Source organism: Citrus clementina, unplaced genomic scaffold (genome assembly GCF_000493195.1).
Source record: "Citrus clementina cultivar Clemenules unplaced genomic scaffold, Citrus_clementina_v1.0 scaffold_3, whole genome shotgun sequence".
In the NCBI taxonomy this organism is placed as follows: Eukaryota; Viridiplantae; Streptophyta; class Magnoliopsida; order Sapindales; family Rutaceae; genus Citrus; species Citrus x clementina.
This window is the reverse complement of record NW_006262339.1, coordinates 41,307,988-41,332,010: the sequence shown is the minus strand read 5'-3', so window position 1 is coordinate 41,332,010 and position 24,023 is coordinate 41,307,988. Positions and strand designations below refer to the sequence as shown.

Here is a 24,023-nt window from a genome sequence, read left to right as displayed (position 1 = left end):
ACTTGCTGCTTAAACAGAAAAGGAGCCATATTCAATATAGAAGGCACACACTGTCGCAAAGTAGCAAGACTCCTTCATTTTTTATCCATACGTTAAGATTAACACATTTACAATGATAATAATGCCAAAAAGGGCAAGAGTTTCTCACTTTCTCTACAATCTGAAAAGATAAGGCTTAATTCTTGGCCAACAATTTGGTATTCAATTATAGCAGCAAAACAAGGTGGAGTTTTCACAAATTTCCGAAAGGCATAAGATGGATACTTTAAAATATCTTCAAAAGTTTTCAAAGACAATAGAAGACAAGGATAAGTGGACCCTATCTCTTTCTGTCCAAATATTGTATGGTAGAAAAGTGATTCATCATCTCCCTTCAATGTGAGGAAAGAATGAGCATGGCATGCAGTTCACTCTTCTCACCAAACTCCTTACCTAATTTCACCACCAGACCAAGTAGACTTCAAATATCTTATCAACCTAATAATCTTGCCTTTAGTTCTCATCAGTACGACACAGCCAAAAAGAAAGTATTCCCACTGGCATCAGTGGCTTCAATCCCATATCAGCCTATCAATGTGGACTACTTAGAGGAAGAATTCAGTGGCCATGGAGTCACATTTGAAGATATTGATGGCAGTTGTGTTGCCAAGATGGGATTCGAAAATGGAAGCACAGCAACTCTGATGCTACCAAGTGGATTGATTACATCATATAAAGCTCACATGTGGCATGGAGGTACAGTTGAGCTGCTGCACACAATAGTCTCTGAGGGGAAGGATGGCACTCCTGCTATACAAGGAGGGTTATCCTCAGCCTTCAGCTGTGGCAGTGATGGTGAGGTTTGGTCTCCATGTAATTGGACACTACATGACATTAGTGGAAATCCTCAGGAATTCATTCAGGTCTTACTATGAGTCTGTCGGTTATTACTATTGACATATTTTCTGTTAGTTCTGGGGTCTGCAACTACAGGTTCCATAAGTGTTTTAACTGATGAAACTGCAGGTTGAACTTATTAGCAGTGATACGGTGGACATGGTTGAAATAAGATGCATTGTCACTCTTAATGAAGCTTCCGTAAGCTCGGAACTAGTGGTCTCAAATTTCAGATCTTCATCACTTCAACTGGCAGGATCCATTATAAGCCATCTAACAGTAAGCACGCCAGAAGCAAATTATGCTGTCGGATTGGAAGGATCAGATTTTTTCAACATGTCACCAGTTTCGTCAAATTTTGTTATAATTCCTCCAGAAAATTCGGAGCAAAATAACTTTATATGGAGTCCTATGAGATTTCTGTCTGCCTTGGGTGCAAGAAATGAGAAAGTTGCTGATGCAGCACACAGCAGCTTCTCAGAAAGTGATGAAGAAATGCAGCGTGAAGAGAATGATAGCTACAAGCAACTAAAAGAGAAAATGAGCAGGATTTACACCAGTGCACCAACCAACTTTACAATCATCGACCGGGTAATTTTCTCAAAAAAATTTAGTGGTTTTTTGTCACTTTTATCCAAGTCTTGCATATTCAGAATACATGCATCTAGGATTTTAAGAATGCATGTGGATGAATCCATGAAGGCCAATATTATTGTTGCATTTTCCACTTATTGCAAGGTTAAAAAAAAAAAGAGGAGATAAATGTGAAACAAGGTATAGGCAAGAAACAATAAACATAGCAAATTCTAATCCAATTATCAAACTAACTGATTTCTAGCACGCAGGAACAGATAAGAGTGACTTCAAAAACATAAAAACCAAACTATACTAATCAGAAAACATTGAACATCCCCAGCTTGTCTACCAACTTTTCGAACACTAGTTTGACTAATCCTTTAGTAAGCCGGTCTGCAACTTGCTCTGATGTAGATATATAGGTCATAGAAATTACTCAATCCCCATTTTCTCCTTGATGAAATGTAGGTCAACCTCAATGCGGTTTGTTCTATCATGATGTACATGATTATGAGAAATATCTATGACAGCCTTATTGTCACAGTAGATCTTCATAGGTTGAATACCCGCAATTTTTAGCTCCTCTAATAACATCTTCAGCCACAGCAACTCACAAATACCTTCAAGACTTCAACCACTGCTCTAAACTCTGCTTCAGCACTGCTTCATAACATGACCGATTGTTTTTTGCTACTCCAAGTCACCAAATTTCCCCATACAAATGTGCAACAGCCTAAGCTGGTCTTCTATCCTTAACTGGTCCTGCCTGACCATCACCTGCGAAGGCCTCAACACTTCTTGCCTTATTCTTCTTGAAGAACAGACCTTTGCCTGGCGTTTCTCTAAAATATCTTAGGATGCGATAAACAACCTCCAAATGTTCCTCACATGGTGCATGCATGAATTGAGTTACAACACTGACTGCAAAAACAATATCAGGTCTAGTATGGAAAAGATAAATGAGTTTGCAAACTAGTTGCTGATATCTCCCTTATTCAACCGGATTACTTACTGCCCTCAAAATATCCCAGTTTAAATTTGAACCCAGTGGTGTGTCTATAGCCTTACAACCCGCCATCCCATGTTCTTTCAAAAGGTCTAAAATAAATTTTCTTCCATAAACAGAGATCCCAGCATTGTTTCTTGTCTCCTCGATCCCTTGAAAGAATCTTAGGGACCCAAGATCTTTTATTTCCATAAAACTCAAATATTTTTTTACTCATATAGGTAGGGACATGCCTGATTGGAGGACTCTATACTTGTTATTTTTAACTTAAAAGATTTTATCATTTTAAAATTAAAAGCGAGAAATTGAGTACAATACCTGATTTCTATTATTATTATTATCATATCATCATTGTTTAATAAATTTCAGGACCATTTAACACCTCTTTCTCAAGGAATCGAATTCTAGACCTCTTTATTTTTAATGAGATTTTATCATTTTAAAATTAAAAGGAGTTATCGAGTAAACTATCTAATCCCTCTTTCTTAAGGCTGTATGTAGCTTGCTGAGAGATGATGCGATCAAGATTGAAAATTTTTTTATGGACAGTCGGTTCCCAAAAATTTAGTAAATATAGTGATATTTGACCATCTATTTATTTTGAGTAATGATATAGCCACAAACTCTTGTACAAACTTATTTTGTACAAACTGATGTGGCATGATAAGATTGGTTGAATTAAATATCACTTGGCCCACATGATTTGTTTTTATTATTTTATATTTTCATTCAACCAATGAATTAATGCCACGTCAGTTTGTACAAAATAAATTTGTACAAGAGTTTGTGGCTGTATCATTACTCCTTTATTTTATCGATCGATCCTCACTTTTCAATGGGTATTATTTATTTCAAATTTTTCTTATTGAAAAATAAAAAATAATTAACAATAAATATTTTTCTCTCTCTCTCTAAAACTCTTGATAAATTTAACTTCTCATCTCTCTCTTCACAATTTGAATAGAATAATACTAATTCCTAATCACATCCTAAATTGAAAAAAAATTCAAATTCCCCCCTCAAAGATAGATAAGCAATGCTTACACCCAAGACTCAAATTGGCTGCAACACTTACCCATTTAAATTTGAAAACATCATACTTTTTTATTAAATTATAATCAATATAAGTTATTTTTATAAACTGTTAACATACATGAAAATGAAATATTTTGTATTTATTATGATAATGTTGTCCTTAATGAGTTGAGTTAATTATATAATCTATGAATCTTTTAATTTTTTAATTTTTTAATTTTCATATTTTATTGGCTTAAAAACTGAAAAATGTAAATAAATTGGGCAGTATGGTATATGGAGGTTTGGTGAAGCTTATTTTATTTGTTATTAATGACATAACGCAATCTCATGTAAGAAATAAAATTAATATATAATATAATACATATTATCAATAACAACAAAACCTACTATTTGTTCATAAAATTTAACAAAACTCAACTCAACATATGTTGTTGGAGAAGATAAATTGGTGGTGATGGTGACAATGATAAACTTCTTGTTGATAAAGGTAGGTGGTGCGGTGATGATAGTTATGCTACAGAGGGAGGGGGGGGGGGGGGGGGAAGAGAATAAAATAAAATAAAAATTAATTTTTATTTTATTTTTAATGAGGATAATTATAAAAAATAATAAAATAAATTAAAAAAGTAAGACCGGGGGCGGTGAGACTATTAGAGAGAGTAAAATATCATTACTCTTTCTTTTGTATACCCGAAATAATGTACTCATGAAGGGCTCTTCTAGGGTCTAGCGTTGTTTGAGGAGGCTTGTTGTATGATGGGGATGGGGAAAAACGAAGAAACTGAAACATTACATAAAATCACTTTGTATGTCTTAGAATTTTGTTTTAACAGGGCAGGAGAAACTCAGTTGTAGCAGGACGAAACGGATTCGATGAACTGTACCTTTTCAGTCCCGGTTCAAGTCATGAATTCTATAGCAAGTATTCTTATATATGCGTAGGTGCATCAGCCATGCTTAAGCCAATTATGCTGAGACCAGGAGACGTGTGGAAAGGAGGACAGCAATTACACAACCCAAATCTCTGACTCTGAGATTGGTACATCTTTACTTCTATTATTCATAGTGCCAGCGGGTGCGAGAAAATGCAACTTTAATACTCTTTACTTTATTAAAGATTTAACAAATCCTGTAACCATGATGCATAAGATTTCATGTTCAGAAAACACTATTCCCTGTAAATAAAGAGTCTGTTTGTTTTGCAATCTACATAGTTCTTGTTCTTGATTTGAAAAACTTAAAACATACCTGCTTGGCTAGTGTTTTCAAAACAATACTTCAATACAACATTTCCATGAACCAGTTCAAAATCTAAAGCCAAGATAACTTCGTCTTTGACTGTCTTCTTTGATGAAATTGTTGCAGTTATTTGATATTTGTTTCTTGGAAACAGTGGCCGCACAAAATAGAGCAAGCTATGTACATGAACAAAAGACAGAATCATACAAGCAATGACGTTGTTCGAGTCTTGCTTAAGGATTTATTTTTGCTGAAATGACAATAACAATCACATTGGGGAAGAGACAACCTTCTGGAAAGACTAACTTAACTTCTGTTTAGTACTAAACATCCAACTCACGGTTGAAATCACTGAATACTAAACATTGTTACAAAAAAACAAACAAGATTATCGTTCTGAACTGTTTGAGAAAGGTTCAACTAATCCTAATTCATTACAATTAAAACATTTTGGTACAATGGAATTACTGGATTAGGTTGGAACAAGATGATGGCCATTCTCCTGACCGTCAATCAAGAATAACGAAGTGAAAATTGCAACTAGAATGAAAAAGAGGCCAAATACCAATTTAAATGCAGTCTTTGGAGGGGTTTCCTTGGCACACAACTTCTGAATTTCAGTCTTATTTCCAGAAACCACTTGTTGAGTCACTTGCATATCATCACTAATTGGACCATCATCCGTCGATGACACCGATTCAGAGACACCTTGAAGTTGCTCGTCCTCGTTGTGTAAGTTCCCATTCCTTTTCACATCATAGAACACCTCACGTGAAAAACCATTTCTCCTTGGAGTTGGGCTCTGCTCATACTTGATTGAGGATGGACTTCTGAACCTTCTGGATTGTTTCTCAGAGAAGTCTGTGTTAACATCTTGAAGGGAGCGAATCAGCCTCCTTGGAGTTGTAAAGATGCCAATGTTGTCAACATTGATGTGAGAATGTGACCTCTGAAACACAAAAGAGAGTGGGGCAATGCAATTATATCAGCAGCAATTAGAATCTAACAGCACAAATACACTAGCAACTATGTTCTGATATTAGCGATTAACAGCACAAGCAAACAGAAAGAAAATAATAACAATAATAACGATGATGAAGAGTTGATTATTCAAACTAAGCATATCAAAGCAACTATCCTGAAATAGGCAGCCATGGTCTTTAGGAAACTAGAGTTAACAGATAATGAAGAAAACTTCAATCTTGAGAGTGGCAGGCTTCTTGGTGTTCCAAACTGATTTTGCACCTAATTGTGATAGATAAAAATTCTATAAAACTCCTTTTCTAGCACTAGTGTTTCAATCTTACATCTGGAGAATCTGCTAGCAATTTTTTTCACTTTTTTACTTTCTCTACTTATTTTTTGCTTTGTGATAAGAAAGAGAAATTGCAAAATAGCATAAGCAATTTGCTTTAGATGTGGTTATTTATCTTCAACAACAATCCAATGCTGACTAAATTTATGATTTAATTTTTTTAGACAAAAATGCATATTTGAGAATGCAATTTCAAGAATGTGGGAGCATTTAACCTGAGGACTGGGAGTAGTGCTTCTAGTTGCTCTGTCTCGAGGACTTCTCTGAAAGAACCCGGCAAACTCATCTGTGTAATCTCCACCACTATCATTGATTTCATGATGACTGGAATATGAAATACTACGAATGGGACTTCCCTGGACCACTCCTGAATACAAACCATCCTTAAGAGATACATCAACCCCACCATTCTCAAAGCTCCACAACTTCCTATTCACATTCCTATTCACACTCCTACAGTCATATTCTGTGTCACAAGAAAGCTGAGACATGGAAACTGGTGACTCTATGAAAGAATCATATTCAGCAAAGGAATTTAGAGTCTGTGATTCTGGTGACATGGAGGAGGGAGACCTATTAGCTCCATTCAATAAATTTCTCCGACGATTATGGTCTCTCCCAAAATTTGACCCGATAACTGAACCAGAACCCTTCTCAAACTTTGGTCCATTCTCAGCAGCTATTCTCTTTGCAGTTTGCAAAGCTTCGAGAGAAGCCCCTTTAACGTAAGCCATCTGATCAGATTGACAGTTCTCCATCCCCTCAATAATCAACTCAAGTTCTGAGAATATGCTCCTAGGATCCAAACTCTTCATTAAGAAGTTCAACATTTGTATAGCTAACAATCGTTTTTGAGAATTGGCCTCCCCAGGCCCAGCATTCAGTATTCTCAATCCAGACTGTATTAACAGTCTGGCATATGCTTCAACAATTAGAGCATTATGCTTAGCCAGAGCCATAACCAAGCCCATATGTGAATTGGTCTGAGTTGACTTCTCCTCCAAAGCCCCGGCCACATTCTGACAAACCTTATTCACCATCTCATCAGAAGCAAATCGCCAATTATCTGAGTCCACAAGAGCCTTTAAGCAAAGCGCAGCACCTGCAGTTAGGCTCTCTTGTGAACCCAAGAGAGAATCTGAGAGAGGCTTGCAAAGGGAGTGAATGATGTGCCTCTTCTTGTCTTCTGGGGTAGTAGGGTCAATTCCATATCTTGCAATTGCTGGCACCACCCTTGAGCATGCCTGTTGAAGTGGGAAAGAGCCTGCACTTGAAGCCAATGTCTTGGTAATAGTTGTCATGATGCTATCTATCTGAGGAACAATATTGGCACCATGAACACGAGCAAGGACTTCATAAAGAGAAATTGTGTACTCCCCAGACACTGACCCATTTTCTTTGGTTTCAGAGACTTGGGCAAGAAACAGCGGAATTGCCTTGGAATCTAAGTCTTTCACATAAGATTTCAGTGCTTTCATTGCTGATTTACGACTATCAGCATCTTTGTCAAGATTTGCTAATTCTTGGCGGAGAATTGGACTCAGACATCTACCCATTTTTACCTAACACCAATTAAAAAATGGGTCATTAACTCAGTATGGACTTCAATGCAGGTTCTTCAATAAATCATAAATTATACATAAATTGTAGCAAGGTCACATCTTCACTGAGTGAGAAAGAAAAACTATGCTTAAATCCTGTGTTAACAGCTGGATCAAACCAAACAGAAAAAAAAAAAACGCCCTTTAGAAGTAGAAAAAACTTTCCTTTCATTGAAATGAACTCAGGAGAAGTAAAGTACCAAGCGGCAATCTCATATATTGTGTGAATACACTATGACTAAACACATGAACTACAAAATTAGAACTGAAAAGGGTTTAACTTTTCGAGAATAAAACAACAAAACAAGAGCAAAAAACAACAAGTGGGGTTTCATATTATGTTTTAGAACAACACGGAAATGCTTAAAAGGAAAAAAAAAAAAAAGCAAAACCAAAAACGCAAGAACAGTATGTACCTACCAAGAACTCACAAAGAACCTTGGTTCTACCGGACAATATAACGATAACCTGAATAAAAGGAAAAAAAAAAGTTTTTTTTTTTTTTGGTCATTGAAATAAAAAACAAGAACTCAAAGCACCAAATGGGTATCTCAGATTCACTGCTAAAGGAACCAAAAAAAAAAAAAAAATCAAGAAGAAAATCTGCAAAAACAAATGAACCCACCTTTTCAAGAAAAAAATATCTTGTTTCAACTCTTGTTCTGCTGACACTTCACTCTGTCACCATTAGTCAAGGTAAAAAAAGGAGTCTATATTCCAAATTCAAGAACTTGGAAACAGAAACAAAGAATACAAAATGAATAGAGCGGGGAAATGTGTTTTTTTTTTTTTTTCAAGTTTTTAAAGGAATTCAAGAGGGTAGAAGGAGGTAGTTAGGGTTTTTCAATTTCAATATCTTCCCTTGCTCTCTCGCACTCAATATAGTATTTAAGATTTGATAATTTTTCTTTGTTTTCATTTGGAAATTTAATGCTTAATTTCCGTATTTTTCGCTTTTCTTGTCCGACGAGCTTCTTTTTTTTTTTCTTTTTCTGGCTTATTTAGCAATTGAATCAAATCAAAGTTACGTTGAAATTCAAATATTTCCTTATAATCCCACCGCTATCCCTACTGTTGTGAGGCCCACCGTATGCTTCTTTAGTTGGACAAAAATACCATTCCTGCCTTTTTTTTATTAAAAAAAAATATATTTCCATTTACCCTTTTTTTCCCTAGCAGTAATAGTCTAATATTTAAAACGGCCTATTGAAAACCCATGAATGTTAGATTAAAGAATTATTATTTGATGAATGTTAGATTAATATTGAGATATATCAAATAGACATCATGTTTTATGTTATAAGTTTTACCCATATAATAATTCCTAAGTGCAAATTATGTGTTTATTATACTAAAATTACACTTTAAATAGTTGTTTTCACTTTTCATAACCATACCTCTAAAGCGTGAGTTTGTGATTCAACAACATCATTATAATTAGGGGCCAAAATTAATTTTTATTATTGCTAAAGTATATAGAACAATGGTGTGCCCCCAAGTGTCAAGGTTGATGGACCCCCAATATCCTCTCTGTTAAATTGTTAATGATTGAGGATTTGGGTTCTTAATACAAGCAATCTCCATTACAAGATAGTGCTTTTAGTCTCAAAATGACATCAGAATAATGCCTTTATTTATTCTTTTATTAGATGATATTAAATACTATTTAAAGAAACCGGAAAAGAAATTTAAAAAAAAAAACCATCAATAAATAAGCGAAGTGCAAAGTATTATAACATTGTTTACGAACATTTGAACATATTCATTTTCATTTAAGTAATTAGAATTCTGTTAGAATTTTACACCTGTATAAATGCACAAATGTAAAGTTAAAATTTATTCCTCTTTAAATTATTATTTTTTTCTGGAAATGGGCAAAAAAATCCACAAAACAGTCAGTCATCGGATTGCGTGCCACTACATAATTCTGCCAAGTAAGCAAGGGCTGTTTGGTCAATTCACTACACTTTTCAGATTCCAACGTTGCAGTTTTGAGGAGGGAAAGGGCTCCCGCCCCTTTTTTTTATTTGAAAGAGGACACAGACCTACAAGTCAAAGCTCAGAAGAGCCAAAATTCGTAATCTTCAAAAAAAAAAAAAAAGATAATTCAGAAGCCGAAACGCAAAATGACCATCAATGGCCATTCCTCGTTGGGTCATCAATGGCCCAACAATTGAAGCCCAAAAAAAGTATTTTCCGTTTAGTTTTATTTCAAACCCCGTGGAAGATTCACTAAAATAGACTAAACTTAGGGATCAATTTAGTAAAATAAAATACATCCCAAAATTTTGTCCTAAAATTTTATTTCAAATGATGTGGCATTTATCAATTGAATGATGAGATAATATAATTAATTTACTTAGTCATTATAAAAATTATCTGTCACCCAATGAATAATACATCATTTAAAATATAATTGAAGATAAAATTTAGAAAGTTTATCAGTACTCTAATAACTCACCCCATTTTCTTATTTCAATACGGAAAAAATAGACATTTCAAATATAAATGTCCCTAAGTGATTACTAATTAAATAGACTGTCAACAAATAATCAACGTGCTAAATACCCAATTTTTTAGAGATCGTCATATCGACTGTCATTCTAGTGCAACAAATTACGTAGGAGTATTCATGTCCAAAAAGCTAATTTTTTTACTACAAAACTAAGAAAAATGGTAGTTAGACTATTATAAATTGTCCCTAATTTAGGGCTATTTCCTCAGCTTTCAACAAAACTTTTTTTTCATTTATTTTTTTTAAAGTGTCGGTCGACATTTCAAAAACAAAATAATTCATTCTAAACAAAAATTAGGAATATTGTCATTATTGTGAAGCACACAATTCAATCTCTCAAGTTCATTTTACAAAAAAGAAAATTTTTACATCAACCCCTTAACTTTCCACTAGTAGGGTAAAGATGCCATTTCAAATGCTAATAGAAATGCTCATATACCTATTATTCTGAAGGCATAAACATAACATAAAGCTGTGTGGTACAACTGCCTTAACTACTCAGGCACATTCAAACACATTTCATTTGGAATCTCTGATAAGATTAGAATAATAATAGACGTACAAAGGTCATTTATAAAGAGACTAAGTCATTGTGGACAATGAGAAGAACGACAATTCACTAGGTTGCACATGATGGTTTTATAATACAACAAAAGCTACATGTAAACTGACTGCCAAAAAGAAAGATAAGGCTACTATAAGATCAGCAAAAGAAATCATGGAATCAAAGTTTGGGTGCAGAACTCCACACCTACCTTACCCTTTCCATTTATCCAATAATTCTATTCTCATCCTTCTTTTTTCTTTTCCTTTGTGCTTCATTCAGATTAACATTTCTTAAGTTATAGTATATTAGCTTTGATTGATAAATTTTGAAAGCCTAGCACAAACAAGTGAAATGAGATGAAGGAATCTTATACCAATTTGATTTTTCTCTTTAAGCCAGCTTCAGCTAAAGACAACTTTGTGCTAGCAAACTTAATTCTATTGATCAAAGCTACAGGGACAAGAATTTCTCAGCCTCTTTCTCTGTGAAAGAGATGCTGAGAGAACATGAATAAATGATTCACCTGAGGAGTTTAAAATTGTGAATATGTAGAATCATTGACACTGGGGTAAAAGTCTGCAGGTTGGACAATACCATTTTCCTTTGAATCTTGTCTCCGGTGTCAGTCCAACGCATGCATAATGGAACCATTCACCTCCTTGGCACTGTCAAAAAGAAAATAAAGATGTTATGAGGATTATTAAGGGAAACATGTAGCCAAGTATGTAAAAGGTAGATGAATGGTTACAATGAACTTTCTTTTTCTCTGCCGAGTGAAAATTAGAAATGGAGTATATTTCTAAATAAAGGTAAAAAGACTATAAGAAAAAGTAAACCTGTTCTAACTTCTTCAACTAAAACATGCATCAACATTCAAGCAAGAAGAGCTTTGCTAAAGGAGAATTTAGTGGTCGTTTTTTCAGTGATGTCGATAGACTTTGATTGATATTAGCTTCTTTACTTGCAGATGATTCACAATAAATATATACTGCCAGCAGCCTTCCCAGTGCCAAAAAATGCAATAAGCAATGCTACATATGCCATTTACTCCATGAATTGAGCATCAAGAATGCATGTACATTTTGGCAAATATGTTATATATACCCTATGCAAATACATTGTATTACTACACCAATCCTAAAATTGTCAGAAAAAAACTTCTTGTACTCTAGTGCTAAATGTTATATTGCCAGATAATTTATGTGTATAATGCATAAATGCTAGCTAAACATAAAGAAACAAGGTAAAGAAACCCGACCGGATAACAGAAAAGGAAAATAATTGCAAAGAAGAGGAACTTACGTTTTCATTATCACAGGCAATCATATCTCCAAATGACACCTAAGTGATCGTAATGCAATATTCAGTAATGATACAGAACTTTTGAAATATAGCTGAAAAAAATATCAAAAATGCCCAAAAGCACTTGATTTTGGAAAAGTAACAAAGTTAAAGAGAGCAGAACCTGATGACAGACACAGTAGGTAGGTTCATTTGGATCAATGGGCTGATCAACATCCATAGGAGTGGTGAACTCCCTTTTCTGGCTTCCTGGAGGTGGCATGAGCTCAAAATCCCTATCACGCTCTCGATCCCAATCCCTATCCCTGAAATCGAGCCTCTTTGGTTGAGGTGTTCCATAAAATGGTTTACGTTTTTCAATCTTAGGGATTATTGGTAAAGGCGGAAGGATTGCTGGCTCATCTGCCGGTATTTTACCCTCTGATAATGTTGAAAAAGCAGCCAGGATAAATACAAAAAATATGAGAAAGGTGAATGTATAGCTCATGCATAAGTGCGATAATAGTGTCTTCAATAATGTACTTTATTACCTACTTTATTGTGCCAGGTCATATTTATTTCATTCAATCAGAATGATAAATTTGGTTCTAGAATAATACAGACTACCACCCAATCACACTAAGCTTTATTGATTGGGATCGTTTCAGGTTTTGCAAACTTTTAAATACTGCAGATACAACAAGGAAAAGAACAGCAAAGTTGAACATCCTGAACAGCATATAGCCATACACAATACACCATACCTTGCTTTAGATCTTCTGCAAAGTTGTTCAGATCCTCATCAAGTCGTTTAATATGGCTATCTATCTGAAAAAATGTAAGATACAAGACATTCCATTAGCTCCAAAGTTGGATCATATTATTAGTCTTTACGACTGTGTCAAAGCTGCATTACAGCAAAACAAATAGGATTATCAGTTCACTTTTGGGAAAATGAATGAATTAAGATCTAATCTTATCCTCAGGTTTTATTATGCCATGGGTTTTTAGAAGTGATATTAGATAGCGTGATGCCAAGGAATCCAGTTTTTTTTTCCCTCACTTAAGCAGCCAATTTTTTGAATGTTTCTAATTTGACCTCAAACACTATCCTGATCTTGAATCGTATACTTAAGATTTGGATAAACTATAGATTCACAAAAGTACAGCACTTCAGAAGAGGCATATCTGCCGATTATTATGATGTACACTTCAAGTAGATGAAGCTCATTACTTTTATATCAATAATTTTCTGTCTTGCATCACCGTTCACCAATTGATGTTTGACATGAGGAATCATATGTGTGTTACACTTGTCAGTACAAATCTTGTTTTTGCACATAGGACTTCATGAATGTTTTGGAATAATTCAGTTTGATAAGCTATAGATTCACAAAAGTACAGCACTTCAGAAGAGGCATATCTGCCAATTATTATGTTGTACACTTCAAGTAGAAAGCTCATTACTTTTATATCAATAATTTGTCAGCAAAAGAACTCCAAGAAATGGCATAATATCAATGTAATTGGTATTAAAAAAAAATGTGTAAAAAAAGGCCTTTAAAAACTATTGATTAGAAAGAAGCTTACAATGTCATAAGCTTGCCGAGCCAACAAAACCTTCTCCGTGCATAAACTCAAGGCATTATCCTGATTCACCTCAATTTCTTTTCGCATTTTCTCAATTGCCTCATCTTCTTCATTACCATTGCCTTTCTTGTTACCCTGTGATGCCAATCCCAGGCAGTACTTTGTCTGTTGCCTCGTCTGGTTTATCATTGCTTCCATCCCAAAGTCCAACCAACCAACAAATTAACACCATATTAAAAAAATTAAAAATTAAAAATAAAATTAAAGGAACCCTAATGTCAATATGTAAACAAATCAATGTGTACATATAATAAAATATATGGACATCAATAATCATATGCCCACACCTAGTGTTCTGCTTACTGTTTTTTTTTCCCCCCTTTCAACAGATCACCAACATTTCAAAACACGCATTCAAATATACATATACAGTATGAGTAATACCATTTTGCCTTGTACGCAAAAAAATTAATCCCAAGTAACATGACATTTAATTTGGCAATACCATATCCAATTCATCTTGCCATCCATAAAACAGTCTAAGATCAATTATCAAATCACTTGATAAGAAAATTAGGGAAAAATACAATTGTGCAGAGCAGTATAACTTGCCAGTATATTAGAAATATCCGAACAAAAAAAAAAAGTACAGAAACTTAAAATTAAAAAACCCACAACACTTTCACAAAACACAACAATATGTATCAATGTGTTATTATATATGCTTCTATTTTCACCAAATTTTAAACAAGTTTATAAACATGTTTCCATGTCAAACAATAACTCTACAAAAATGAACTAAAATATCTAAAATGTAATAACTCGTGCATGCATGCATCCATACACAAAAATGTAAAGGTGAAATCTTTTGAAAGGGGCCTTACAGTGGGACCGTTCATCGAGTTCTCTGATGGTATTAAGCAGCCTCTGAAGCTCAGCTGGCAATGTACTAGCATCTGTAATTAAAATCAAAATTCAAATTGAAATTAAAATCGAAAGAAAATTGAAAAAATAAAAAAAAAGATTGATATGAATTTAAAGAAGTTCCGTGAAAATTACACTCTAAATAGTCGTCGACGTACACTCCCGTTCGCGCAATAGCCATTCCTGGATTGTACGGTGTTTGGTTTCTAGGGTTTTGGTGCGGTTTCCTTTCGGTTTTTGCAGGGCTGGCTTAAGCGAGCGAGATAAAACTGCAACGATGTCGTTTTGTGTTGAGAGTTTTGACTGTTGAAAACGCGGGGAGGTAATGGGAAGGTCAGTAACTAACTTTTATTCCCGAGAAGTATTTGCTATTTTGGAAAAAAAAAAAAAAATTCTACATGTAACAGAAATTTTTTTTTTCATTTTTACAAACATTTTGGAGATTTGAATTCTGAAGTGCACAATGACCAACGTAGAAAAATATACAGGAAGATTAAAAAAGAAGGATATATAGATCAATGCAATTAAATAACTTCAGACAATTTATAATAATTTTACTTTTTATTAATGATTATACCTCTTAAATTTTGGATTACAATATTAAAAAATAAATCGTAATATTTCATAAAAATATTTAAAAATAAGATTAACAAGTTAAAACCCATTCATAAAGACTTGGAAAATTTACACCAATAACCATAAAAATTTTGATTTTTTCCATCTTAATCCCCCAAATAAACTTCTATCAATATTAGCCATAAAAAAATCTTTGAGACCAAAATACCCCTCTCTCTCATCTCTCCCCCAACAATCTCTCTTGGCTATTGCGTATGCCCTTATGGAAACACCTCCAACAGCACCCATCCTTGTAATTAAAAATCTGAGGATGTGCGATGACTGCCATTCTGCTGTGAAACTTATTTCGAAGCTTACAAAAAGGGATATAATTGTTCGAGATACCAACCGTTTCCATCGTTTTCAAGATGGGTGCTGCTCTTGCACAGATTACTGGTGAAGATTTGATGGGTATTTGAGTCATATGGTGAAAGATTGAATGCTTGGATGCTACGAAGATGAGCATGCTGGCAAAAAATCAGCCTCTATGGCCGTCCAACGCCACCAAGCTTGCTGGAAATCTGTGCCAACAGGATATTATATAATGCTCTTTTTTCTGATATTGAGATACTCCGGGAACTTTTCTTCTAGTTGTTTGACTTCCAGCATCAAGCATTCATGCCATATAAACCTGAGTCACCTAACCACACTGCTACAGCCACAGCTCAAGGTTCAATTGTAAATTGATGATACGGTTTGGTTTTTAAAAAAGGAAGTGCAATTCAATCTTAGAGACTCCAGAACCAGAGTTTGAGAAATTCTTTTGCCGGAACTCCACTTCAGCAGCAGCTAGAATAATTAATCTCTATAAAATTATTCTGTAAAATATTAATGAATGGTGACAATATTTTATCAGAACTCTGTTAATTTCTTCCTTTTTATCTGATTTTTATATTTGAAGCAATCAGAAGAGAATAAAATGGAACATCTAATGTAAGTTGCGTAGATATTCATATTAGAACTGCGGAGGAAAAACAAAAGTAAAAAATTGAAATTGAAAGGAATAAGGTAAACACCAAGCTCTGTGTTACTTATATTTCGTAAATTAATTAGGATTCAACAAAGCTACTCTCCATAAACTTTACAAATTCCTTAAAATCTATACTTCCATCTCCGTTTTCATCAAAAGTTTTGATCATTTTCTTGCAGTTCTCCAGCTGGAATCCCTCTTTCATGCCCAAAATACAGAGCACTCTCTGCAACTCCAGGGCATCAATAAAGCCATCTTTGTTCTCATCAAACACATCAAAAGCATCCTTCACCTCCTCCAAGCTTGGTTCTTTCTCCTCAAACAACCTGGAAAGCTCTCTGGAATACGCGCATTCACAGCCAACAATCTCAGTTGGTGTCCAAAATTGCCTGTCGCACCAAGTCTTGGTGCGACAGGCACCTGTCGTCAGATTCACTCACGACTCGCAGTTCCGAAACTCTCGTTCAAGTTCAAAAAATAAGGGTAATTTGGGGAGAAAAGCGTGTGTTTGGCTAATGTTGATAGAAAAAAATTGAGAGGATTAATTGTGAAAATAACAAAAGTTTTATGGTTATTTTTATAAATTTCCCTAAAGACTTTCAAAGTTACTTATGAAATACAAATGAACCTGATAAATTTTGTCACATTAACAAATAAATAAATAAAAGGAGAAAATTATGGTGCAACGGTGTATCATGTCACTGTTACTTCCAACCGTTGGATCCTAATAGATCCATCCATCCAAGTGAATCCAACGACTGAATGTAATGGTGGCACGGTAACACCATTGCACCGTAGCCGGACCTAAAAAGTCACTTACAATTTCTTTGCATCATCAAAAAAAAAAAAAATATTGTATAGACATATACCCAGAAACATACGACAACTGGGCAAGAATTATCGGATTATAACGACATGTCGTAACATCTAACCTTTCTTTCAGTCTCTAATTTCTGAGGCGCGCCAATATGACTCAAAACAAGAACAGCTTTAACACCTTTTGAAATCCATAAACACACAGCTCTCAAATTCTTGCATCACTCCAATGCTTATTCAAATACAAGAATTCATGTTTCTGAAGCCAATCTCTTTTCGTGGGTCTCTCTCATTTCCAATCTCTTATCATAAACTCAAAGCCCGAATCTCTTCAAATTACACCAGTCAAAAATTTCAAAAGGTAACTCTTAATGACGTATTTAATCATCCCTTTAACAGCTTTTACATAAGCCCATTTTCTGTTTATTAAAAAGAACTAATTTTGGTTTTATTTTTTTAACAGTATTTTTGTGGGAATTGGAGGAGGTTAAGTTTTAATTGTTATAGTAGCCCTGCAGTTTGTCGTGCTTGTGATGAATTAAATGATCAAGAAACTGAATGGCAATCAAAGGGGATAGAGCTTTTACGTGTGATGGAAGAGCGAGGGATTCAGGCTAATAGTCAGACATTTGTTTGGCTTTTAGAGGGTTGTTTGAGTTATGGATCTTTATTGGAGGCTAAAAAGATTCACGGGAAGATCTTGAAGTTGGGTTTTGATGGAGAGCAAGTTTTGTGTGATAAAATTTTTAATATTTATCTAGCTAGTGGTGATTTGGATAGTGCGATGAATATTTTTGATGATATGTCTAAGAGAACTGTGTTTTCTTGGAATAAGTTGATTTCTGGGTTTGTTTCAAAGAAGTTGAGTGGTAGAGTACTGGGTTTGTTTTTACAAATGATCGATGATGACGTGATTCCAAATGAAGCAACTTTTGTGGGTGTTTTGAGGGCCTGCATCGGAAGTGGTAATGTTGCTGTTCAGTGTGTGAATCAGATTCATGGTTTGATTATTTCTCATGGTTTTGGGGGTAGTCCACTTATTTCTAATCCTTTGATTGATTTGTATGCCAAAAATGGCTTCATAGACTCCGCTAAAAAGGTTTTCAACAATTTATGTTTCAAAGACAGTGTATCTTGGGTGGCTATGATCTCTGGCTTCTCTCAAAATGGCTATGAACGAGAAGCTATTCTTCTTTTCTGCCAGATGCACATATTGGGAACTGTACCTACACCTTATGCAATATCAAGTGCTTTAAGTGCTTGCACTAAGATAGAGTTATTTGAGATTGGAGAGCAGTTTCATGGGCTTATTTTCAAGTGGGGGTTTTCTTCAGAGACATTTGTGTGTAATGCCCTTGTGACATTGTATTCCCGATCGGGGAATTTGACATCTGCTGAACAAATCTTTAGCAAAATGCAGCAGAGGGATGGTGTTACATATAACTCGCTCATCTCCGGCCTAGCTCAGTGTGGATATAGTGATAAAGCTTTGGAATTGTTTGAGAAAATGCAGCTTGACTGCTTGAAACCAGACTGTGTTACAGTTGCTAGTCTCGTGAGTGCCTGTGCATCAGTTGGAGCTTTTCGTACGGGAGAACAGCTCCACTCTTATGCAATAAAAGTGGGGATTTCTAAAGACATCATCGTTGAAGGTTCCATGCTCGATCTTTATGTGAAATGCTCTGATGTAGAAACTGCCTATAAATTTTTTCTAACAACAGAGACAGAAAATGTTGTTCTGTGGAATGTGATGCTGGTGGCTTATGGGCAGTTAAATGACCTCAGTGAGTCTTTTCAGATATTTAAGCAGATGCAGACTGAAGGTCTAACGCCTAATCAATACACCTATCCCACTATTTTGAGAACTTGTACCTCGCTAGGAGCTCTCAGTCTAGGAGAGCAGATTCATACTCAAGTCATAAAGACTGGTTTTCAGTTTAATGTGTATGTCTGTAGTGTGCTTATAGATATGTATGCTAAGCTTGGAAATCTAAATACTGCTCAGGAAATACTGAGAAGACTCCCCGAGGATGATGTAGTTTCTTGGACAGCTATGATTGTTGGGTTTGTACAGCATGGTATGTTTGGTGAAGCACTTGAACTTTTTGAAGAAATGGAAAACCAAGGGATTCAATCCGATAACATAGGATTTTCTAGTGCAATTAGCGCATGTGCTGGTATTCAAGCACTCAATCAAGGACGACAAATACATGCTCAATCCTATATCTCTGGTTTTTCAGATGATCTTTCGATTGGAAATGCCCTTATTAGTCTTTATGCTAGATGTGGTAGGATCCAAGAGGCATACTTAGTATTTAATAAAATTGATGCTAAAGATAATATATCATGGAATGGACTGATATCAGGATTTGCACAGAGTGGATACTGTGAGGGAGCACTGCAGGTCTTTTCTCAGATGATCCGAGTAGGAGTACAAGCTAATTTATACACTTTTGGTTCTGTAGTTAGTGCTGCTGCCAACTTAGCAAATATAAAACAAGGGAAGCAGGTTCATGCAATGATTATAAAAACAGGTTATGATTCAGAAACTGAAGCTTCTAATTCTTTGATCACCTTATATGCTAAATGTGGTAGCATTGATGACGCCAAGAGAGGGTTTCTTGAAATGCCTGAGAAAAATGAAGTTTCTTGGAATGCCATGATCACGGGCTTTTCTCAGCATGGATATGCTCTGGAGGCAATTAACCTTTTTGAGAAGATGAAAAAGCATGATGTGATGCCAAATCATGTGACATTTGTAGGAGTTTTATCAGCTTGTAGCCATGTGGGTTTAGTGAATGAGGGCCTGCGCTACTTTGAGTCCATGAGCACGGAATATGGCTTAGTGCCTAAACCTGAACACTATGCTTGTGTTGTGGATCTTCTTGGTCGAGCAGGCAGTTTGAGCCGTGCAAGGGAATTTACAGAGCAGATGCCTATTGAACCAGATGCAATGGTTTGGAGAACCCTTTTAAGTGCTTGTAGAGTTCATAAGAACATGGAAATTGGAGAGTATGCTGCCAATCATCTTCTAGAATTGGAACCTGAAGACTCAGCAACTTACGTTCTTTTATCCAATATTTATGCAGCGGCGGGGAAATGGGATTGTAGAGATCAGATAAGGCAAATTATGAAAGACAGAGGTGTGAAGAAAGAGCCTGGTCAAAGCTGGATTGAGGTTAAAAACTCGATTCATGCATTCTTTGTTGGTGATCGACTTCATCCACTAGCAGATAAGATTTATGATTATTTGGGGAATCTGAATCGAAGGGTGGCTGAAATTGGTTATGTGCAAGGCCGTTATAGCCTTTGGAGTGATTTAGAGCAAGAGCAGAAGGACCCATGTGTTTATATACATAGTGAGAAATTGGCTATTGCTTTTGGTCTCCTTAGTTTGTCTGATTCGATGCCCATACTTGTTATTAAGAATCTACGTGTATGTAATGATTGCCATAATTGGATTAAGTTTGTGTCAAAGATATCGAATCGCACTATTGTAGTACGAGATGCCAACCGCTTTCATCATTTTGAAGGTGGTGTTTGTTCATGTAGAGATTATTGGTAAATGTAAGCATATAAAGGTAATTGCAGAATACTTATTTCATGGACCGCGCAAAATACTCTTGAGGCTCCGAAGATGGTCATGCTTTCTGCTCAGTTTGAAGAGTGTGGTAATAAGAGCCTTCACTTTGTTTGTTAGATTGTGTGGGATTGTTTCTTATGTGATTTGGTCATTTTTTGTTCAAACTGTATATTAACTTTTTCTCCATTTTGCTGTGTCTTCCATCTGAAACCTTCCTTTAGGGTTTTAGCCTCTTTTTCGTATATGAGTTTCTTCAAATATAGATAACTGGTGATTTTTTATTTCCTTTTTTGTATTATCCAGTATGTCTGCAAAGTGTATTTAAATAAATTTCTTTCTGTTTCTCAAAATTAGAGCAATTACTTTATTTTCTCATAGTTTCCATTTCTCTTATCTTTTGCAGGGTGAAGAAATCAACAAATCCTTGTGATGATGTTAAATCTTTTCAAGTTCTTATTTCCGCTGCATCTACTAAGACATTTGGACAAATCAAGGGCTATAATAAATTTTTCTTCTAGTCCATTGTATTGCAGTCTAGAAATCACTGCTTTCTGGATTCGACAATGCTTCAAAAACACTTGGTGGCTTTGTGAGTTGTGAGTTAGTGATTTAGCTGAATTTTCCTTTTCCTTTATACTGCCGGAGCTTTGAAATGGTTAGTTCTAGTATTCCATTCTTTTTATTAAAAATTTCATGTTTGCCTGTTCCCAGTCATATTTTCATTATACATTTTAAGATTTTGAGAAGAGTTGCTCTTTGGAGAGCCCAATTTTAGTTGCTGTTTCTCACTCTCTTTTTATCTGTGTAGGAAGATAGATTCAATGCGAGCTGATGTGGTTATGATGAGAACCTCTTATTCTTATCATATTAGCTCAACTCTACTACTAGAAGTTTTACATCTAAGCTCACTAAAGAGACCCTCCCCAGTGCCTCCCATGGAGTTGTCAGTCTGGGAAAAGAGCATCCTATGCTCCATGCTAAGCCCAGGTTAATGTGCATTTTCATCCTCATCATAATTGTCTACTGATTTTTTGAGAAACCCTATACTTGTTGAATGCATTTTGGTGTTCAACTTTTCTGATTTTTTTAAAATTTTACTCTTCAGTCTGATCTGCATGTTTGGTTGCGGTACAAAAACCTAGGTTGAATAAAAAATTGTCCTATCTCATGTTTGGTTCATATAGGGATAGGACAATAGGTGACAAGTTAATTGTGATGTGAGACCATGGGATAAGTTAGGATAAGCTTTCTTAGTTATTTAACTTGAAAGATTATTTAATTAATGCATTTATTTTGTAATTACAAATTAAATTACTTAATTGTTAAAATAATAATAAGAAAATGGATACAAAAGGTTTATGGTAATTAAGTTTGTTCAAACCACAGAGATCTGACTTCAATGTTTAATTGTTTGTCAGGTACAATGATTTAAGTTTTTCTATTAAGCTATGTTTTTATATTAGCAATGAAGGGCAATGCTGGCATTGTCAGACATTGGGTATGTGAGGAAGCATCTTCCTACAGAAGACCATAATTTGTTAATTGGGATCCTTGAACCACTTCAGTTTCTTACGTCACCACTTATGTAAAGGTTCCTCTTGTATGCACACACATATCTATAAATACGGCAGTCACTATACCCCATTTAGATCCCTATAGCTCTCTTCTCATCATTATTTCCATACTAATTGAATCTCCATCATGGCAGCTTCTCTTCCTCTTGATGGCCGAATAGCAATAATAACTGGTGCTTCTCGTGGCATAGGAAAAGCCGTTGCCATTCACCTCCACTCCCTTGGTGCAAAGGTTGCTATCAACTATGCTCAAATTCCACTCAAGCGGACCTCATAGCATCGGAGCTCAATGCATCAGGTACCTCTTCTTATCCTCGAGCAATTGCTATTAAATCCGATATTTCAGACCCTGATCAGGTCAAGCGCCTCTTTGACAGAGCTGAACAAGAATTTAGCTCAAAAGTCCACATCCTTGTAAATTGTGCCGGGGTGATGGATCCAAAGTATCCAACTTTGGCAAATACATCAGTAGATGACTGGGATATGACATTCAATGTCAATACCAGAGGAGCTTTCTTGTGTTGCAAGGAAGCCGCTAACCGGCTGGCACACGGAGGCGGAGGAAGGATCATTCTGACATCAACGTCAGTGGTTGGTTTTCCCATGCCAGGTTATGCAGCCTACGCTGCCTCCAAGGCAGCCACTGAAACAATGGCAAAGACACTGGCAAAGGAGCTGAAGGGTACAGGAATTACTGTTAATTGTGTTGCTCCAGGGCCTGTAGCGACAGAGCTGTTCTTTGCTGGTAAAACCGAAGAAATGATCAATAGAGTAGTGGATGCTTGCCCTCTTGGCCGGCTTGGAGAGCCCAAGGATGTGAGTAAGGTTGTGGGATTTCTAGCTCGTGATGATGGAGAGTGGATCAATGGCCAAATTATTAGGGCTAATGGTGGATTTGTTGTTTAAGCTTTCCTTTCTTCATTGTTTAAAAAATAATAATAATAAAATAATTCATTATATAACTTTATGGATACATAAAGTGATGGGTACTGTTGACTGTAGAAATTTGAATCGTCATGGCTGACAACATGATCCATGATCCAACTGTTTTTAGTATACTATGTTGAGTAGAAAAAAGACACAGAATGAAGTCAAAATTTCATTTTCTCTTTGTTATTAACTTATTATCAGTTGTGGGTTCCACTTGATCCCACCAACCTTGTGAGAGGCTGTGCCTTACATTGCATGTGAGGTAGCAAAAGCCTTGTTGAAAACAGGGCAATCGTCAAATTCAAACAGTAGAAGTAACCGTGGGGGGGTGAGTTGATGACTTTAAAATATATGTGGGAGAATTGATGTTTATTAATAATTAAAAGGGGCAAGGCGAAATTAACTAAAAAATAATAATCCTTCAGCTTATATCAGTTTTTTAATACTTGGGAAATTTACAAAATTAGCCATAAAACTTTTACGTTTTTTAACTTTAACCCCCCAAAGTTTTTTCTATCATAACTAGCCAAATACCTTATGTTTGGACTACATTACCCTCATCACTTTCATCAAATTTACAAAGCCATGCCACTTTTTCAATTTTACAAAGCCATGGCACCTGTTCCATTGCTTGTCGCACATAAACCCACGGATTTTATGGAGTACATGATTTTGGATTTGATTTGTCTCGTCGTAAACTTCGAAACGGTATATTATACGCCTAAAACGAACATATATAGCTCAAGTTATGGCTTTCGAAACATATATGAAATTTAGTGAGACAGGCAAGTGGGACAGGTGCCTGTCGCACATAAACGCACTGCATTTATGTGCGATAGGCACCTGTCCCACTGCTTATCGCACATAAACTCACGGCGTTTACGGAATACATGATTTTGGATTTGATTTGTCTCGTCGTAAGCTTCGAAACGGTATATTATACGCCTAAAACGGACATATATAGCTCAAGTTATGGCTTTCGAAACATATATGAAATTTAGTGAGACAGGCAAGTGGGACAGGTGCC

General features: G+C 35.5%; 5 protein-coding genes across 5 annotated transcripts; 3 read left to right on the top strand and 2 right to left on the bottom strand.

Annotated features, from left to right (window-relative positions):
• Positions 1–359: 359 nt before the first annotated feature.
• Positions 360–4,683, top strand: LOC18048340 (protein NDH-DEPENDENT CYCLIC ELECTRON FLOW 5). Its single transcript, XM_006443347.2, has 3 exons — positions 360–902; positions 1,006–1,467; positions 4,330–4,683. Exons 1-3 carry the CDS (start codon positions 390–392, stop codon positions 4,522–4,524), a joined length of 1,170 nt encoding a protein of 389 aa, XP_006443410.1. The 5' UTR covers positions 360–389; the 3' UTR covers positions 4,525–4,683.
• Positions 4,684–4,953: 270 nt separating this feature from the next.
• LOC18048339 (protein SINE1) lies at positions 4,954–8,627 on the bottom strand. Its single transcript, XM_024186908.1, has 3 exons — positions 8,277–8,627; positions 6,266–7,612; positions 4,954–5,684 (listed from the first exon to the last, which is right to left on the bottom strand). Exons 2-3 carry the CDS (start codon positions 7,604–7,606, stop codon positions 5,208–5,210), a joined length of 1,818 nt encoding a protein of 605 aa, XP_024042676.1. The 5' UTR covers positions 7,607–7,612; positions 8,277–8,627; the 3' UTR covers positions 4,954–5,207.
• Positions 8,628–10,626: 1,999 nt separating this feature from the next.
• LOC18048338 (PHD finger protein ING2) lies at positions 10,627–14,870 on the bottom strand. The gene is made up of 7 exons (XM_024188739.1): positions 14,644–14,870; positions 14,469–14,540; positions 13,585–13,775; positions 12,759–12,822; positions 12,179–12,435; positions 12,016–12,054; positions 10,627–11,378 (listed from the first exon to the last, which is right to left on the bottom strand). The coding sequence occupies exons 1-7, from the start codon at positions 14,687–14,689 to the stop codon at positions 11,268–11,270; spliced, it is 780 nt and encodes a 259-aa protein (XP_024044507.1). The 5' UTR covers positions 14,690–14,870; the 3' UTR covers positions 10,627–11,267.
• A 2,123-nt stretch (positions 14,871–16,993) lies between these two features.
• On the top strand, positions 16,994–20,479 carry LOC18048336 (pentatricopeptide repeat-containing protein At4g13650). The gene is made up of 2 exons (XM_024188803.1): positions 16,994–17,270; positions 17,373–20,479. The coding sequence occupies exons 1-2, from the start codon at positions 17,139–17,141 to the stop codon at positions 20,472–20,474; spliced, it is 3,234 nt and encodes a 1,077-aa protein (XP_024044571.1). The 5' UTR covers positions 16,994–17,138; the 3' UTR covers positions 20,475–20,479.
• Positions 20,480–22,283: 1,804 nt separating this feature from the next.
• On the top strand, positions 22,284–23,055 carry LOC112100184 (NADPH-dependent aldehyde reductase-like protein, chloroplastic). Its single transcript, XM_024188804.1, has 2 exons — positions 22,284–22,364; positions 22,444–23,055. Exons 1-2 carry the CDS (start codon positions 22,312–22,314, stop codon positions 22,970–22,972), a joined length of 582 nt encoding a protein of 193 aa, XP_024044572.1. The 5' UTR covers positions 22,284–22,311; the 3' UTR covers positions 22,973–23,055.
• Positions 23,056–24,023: the final 968 nt, after the last annotated feature.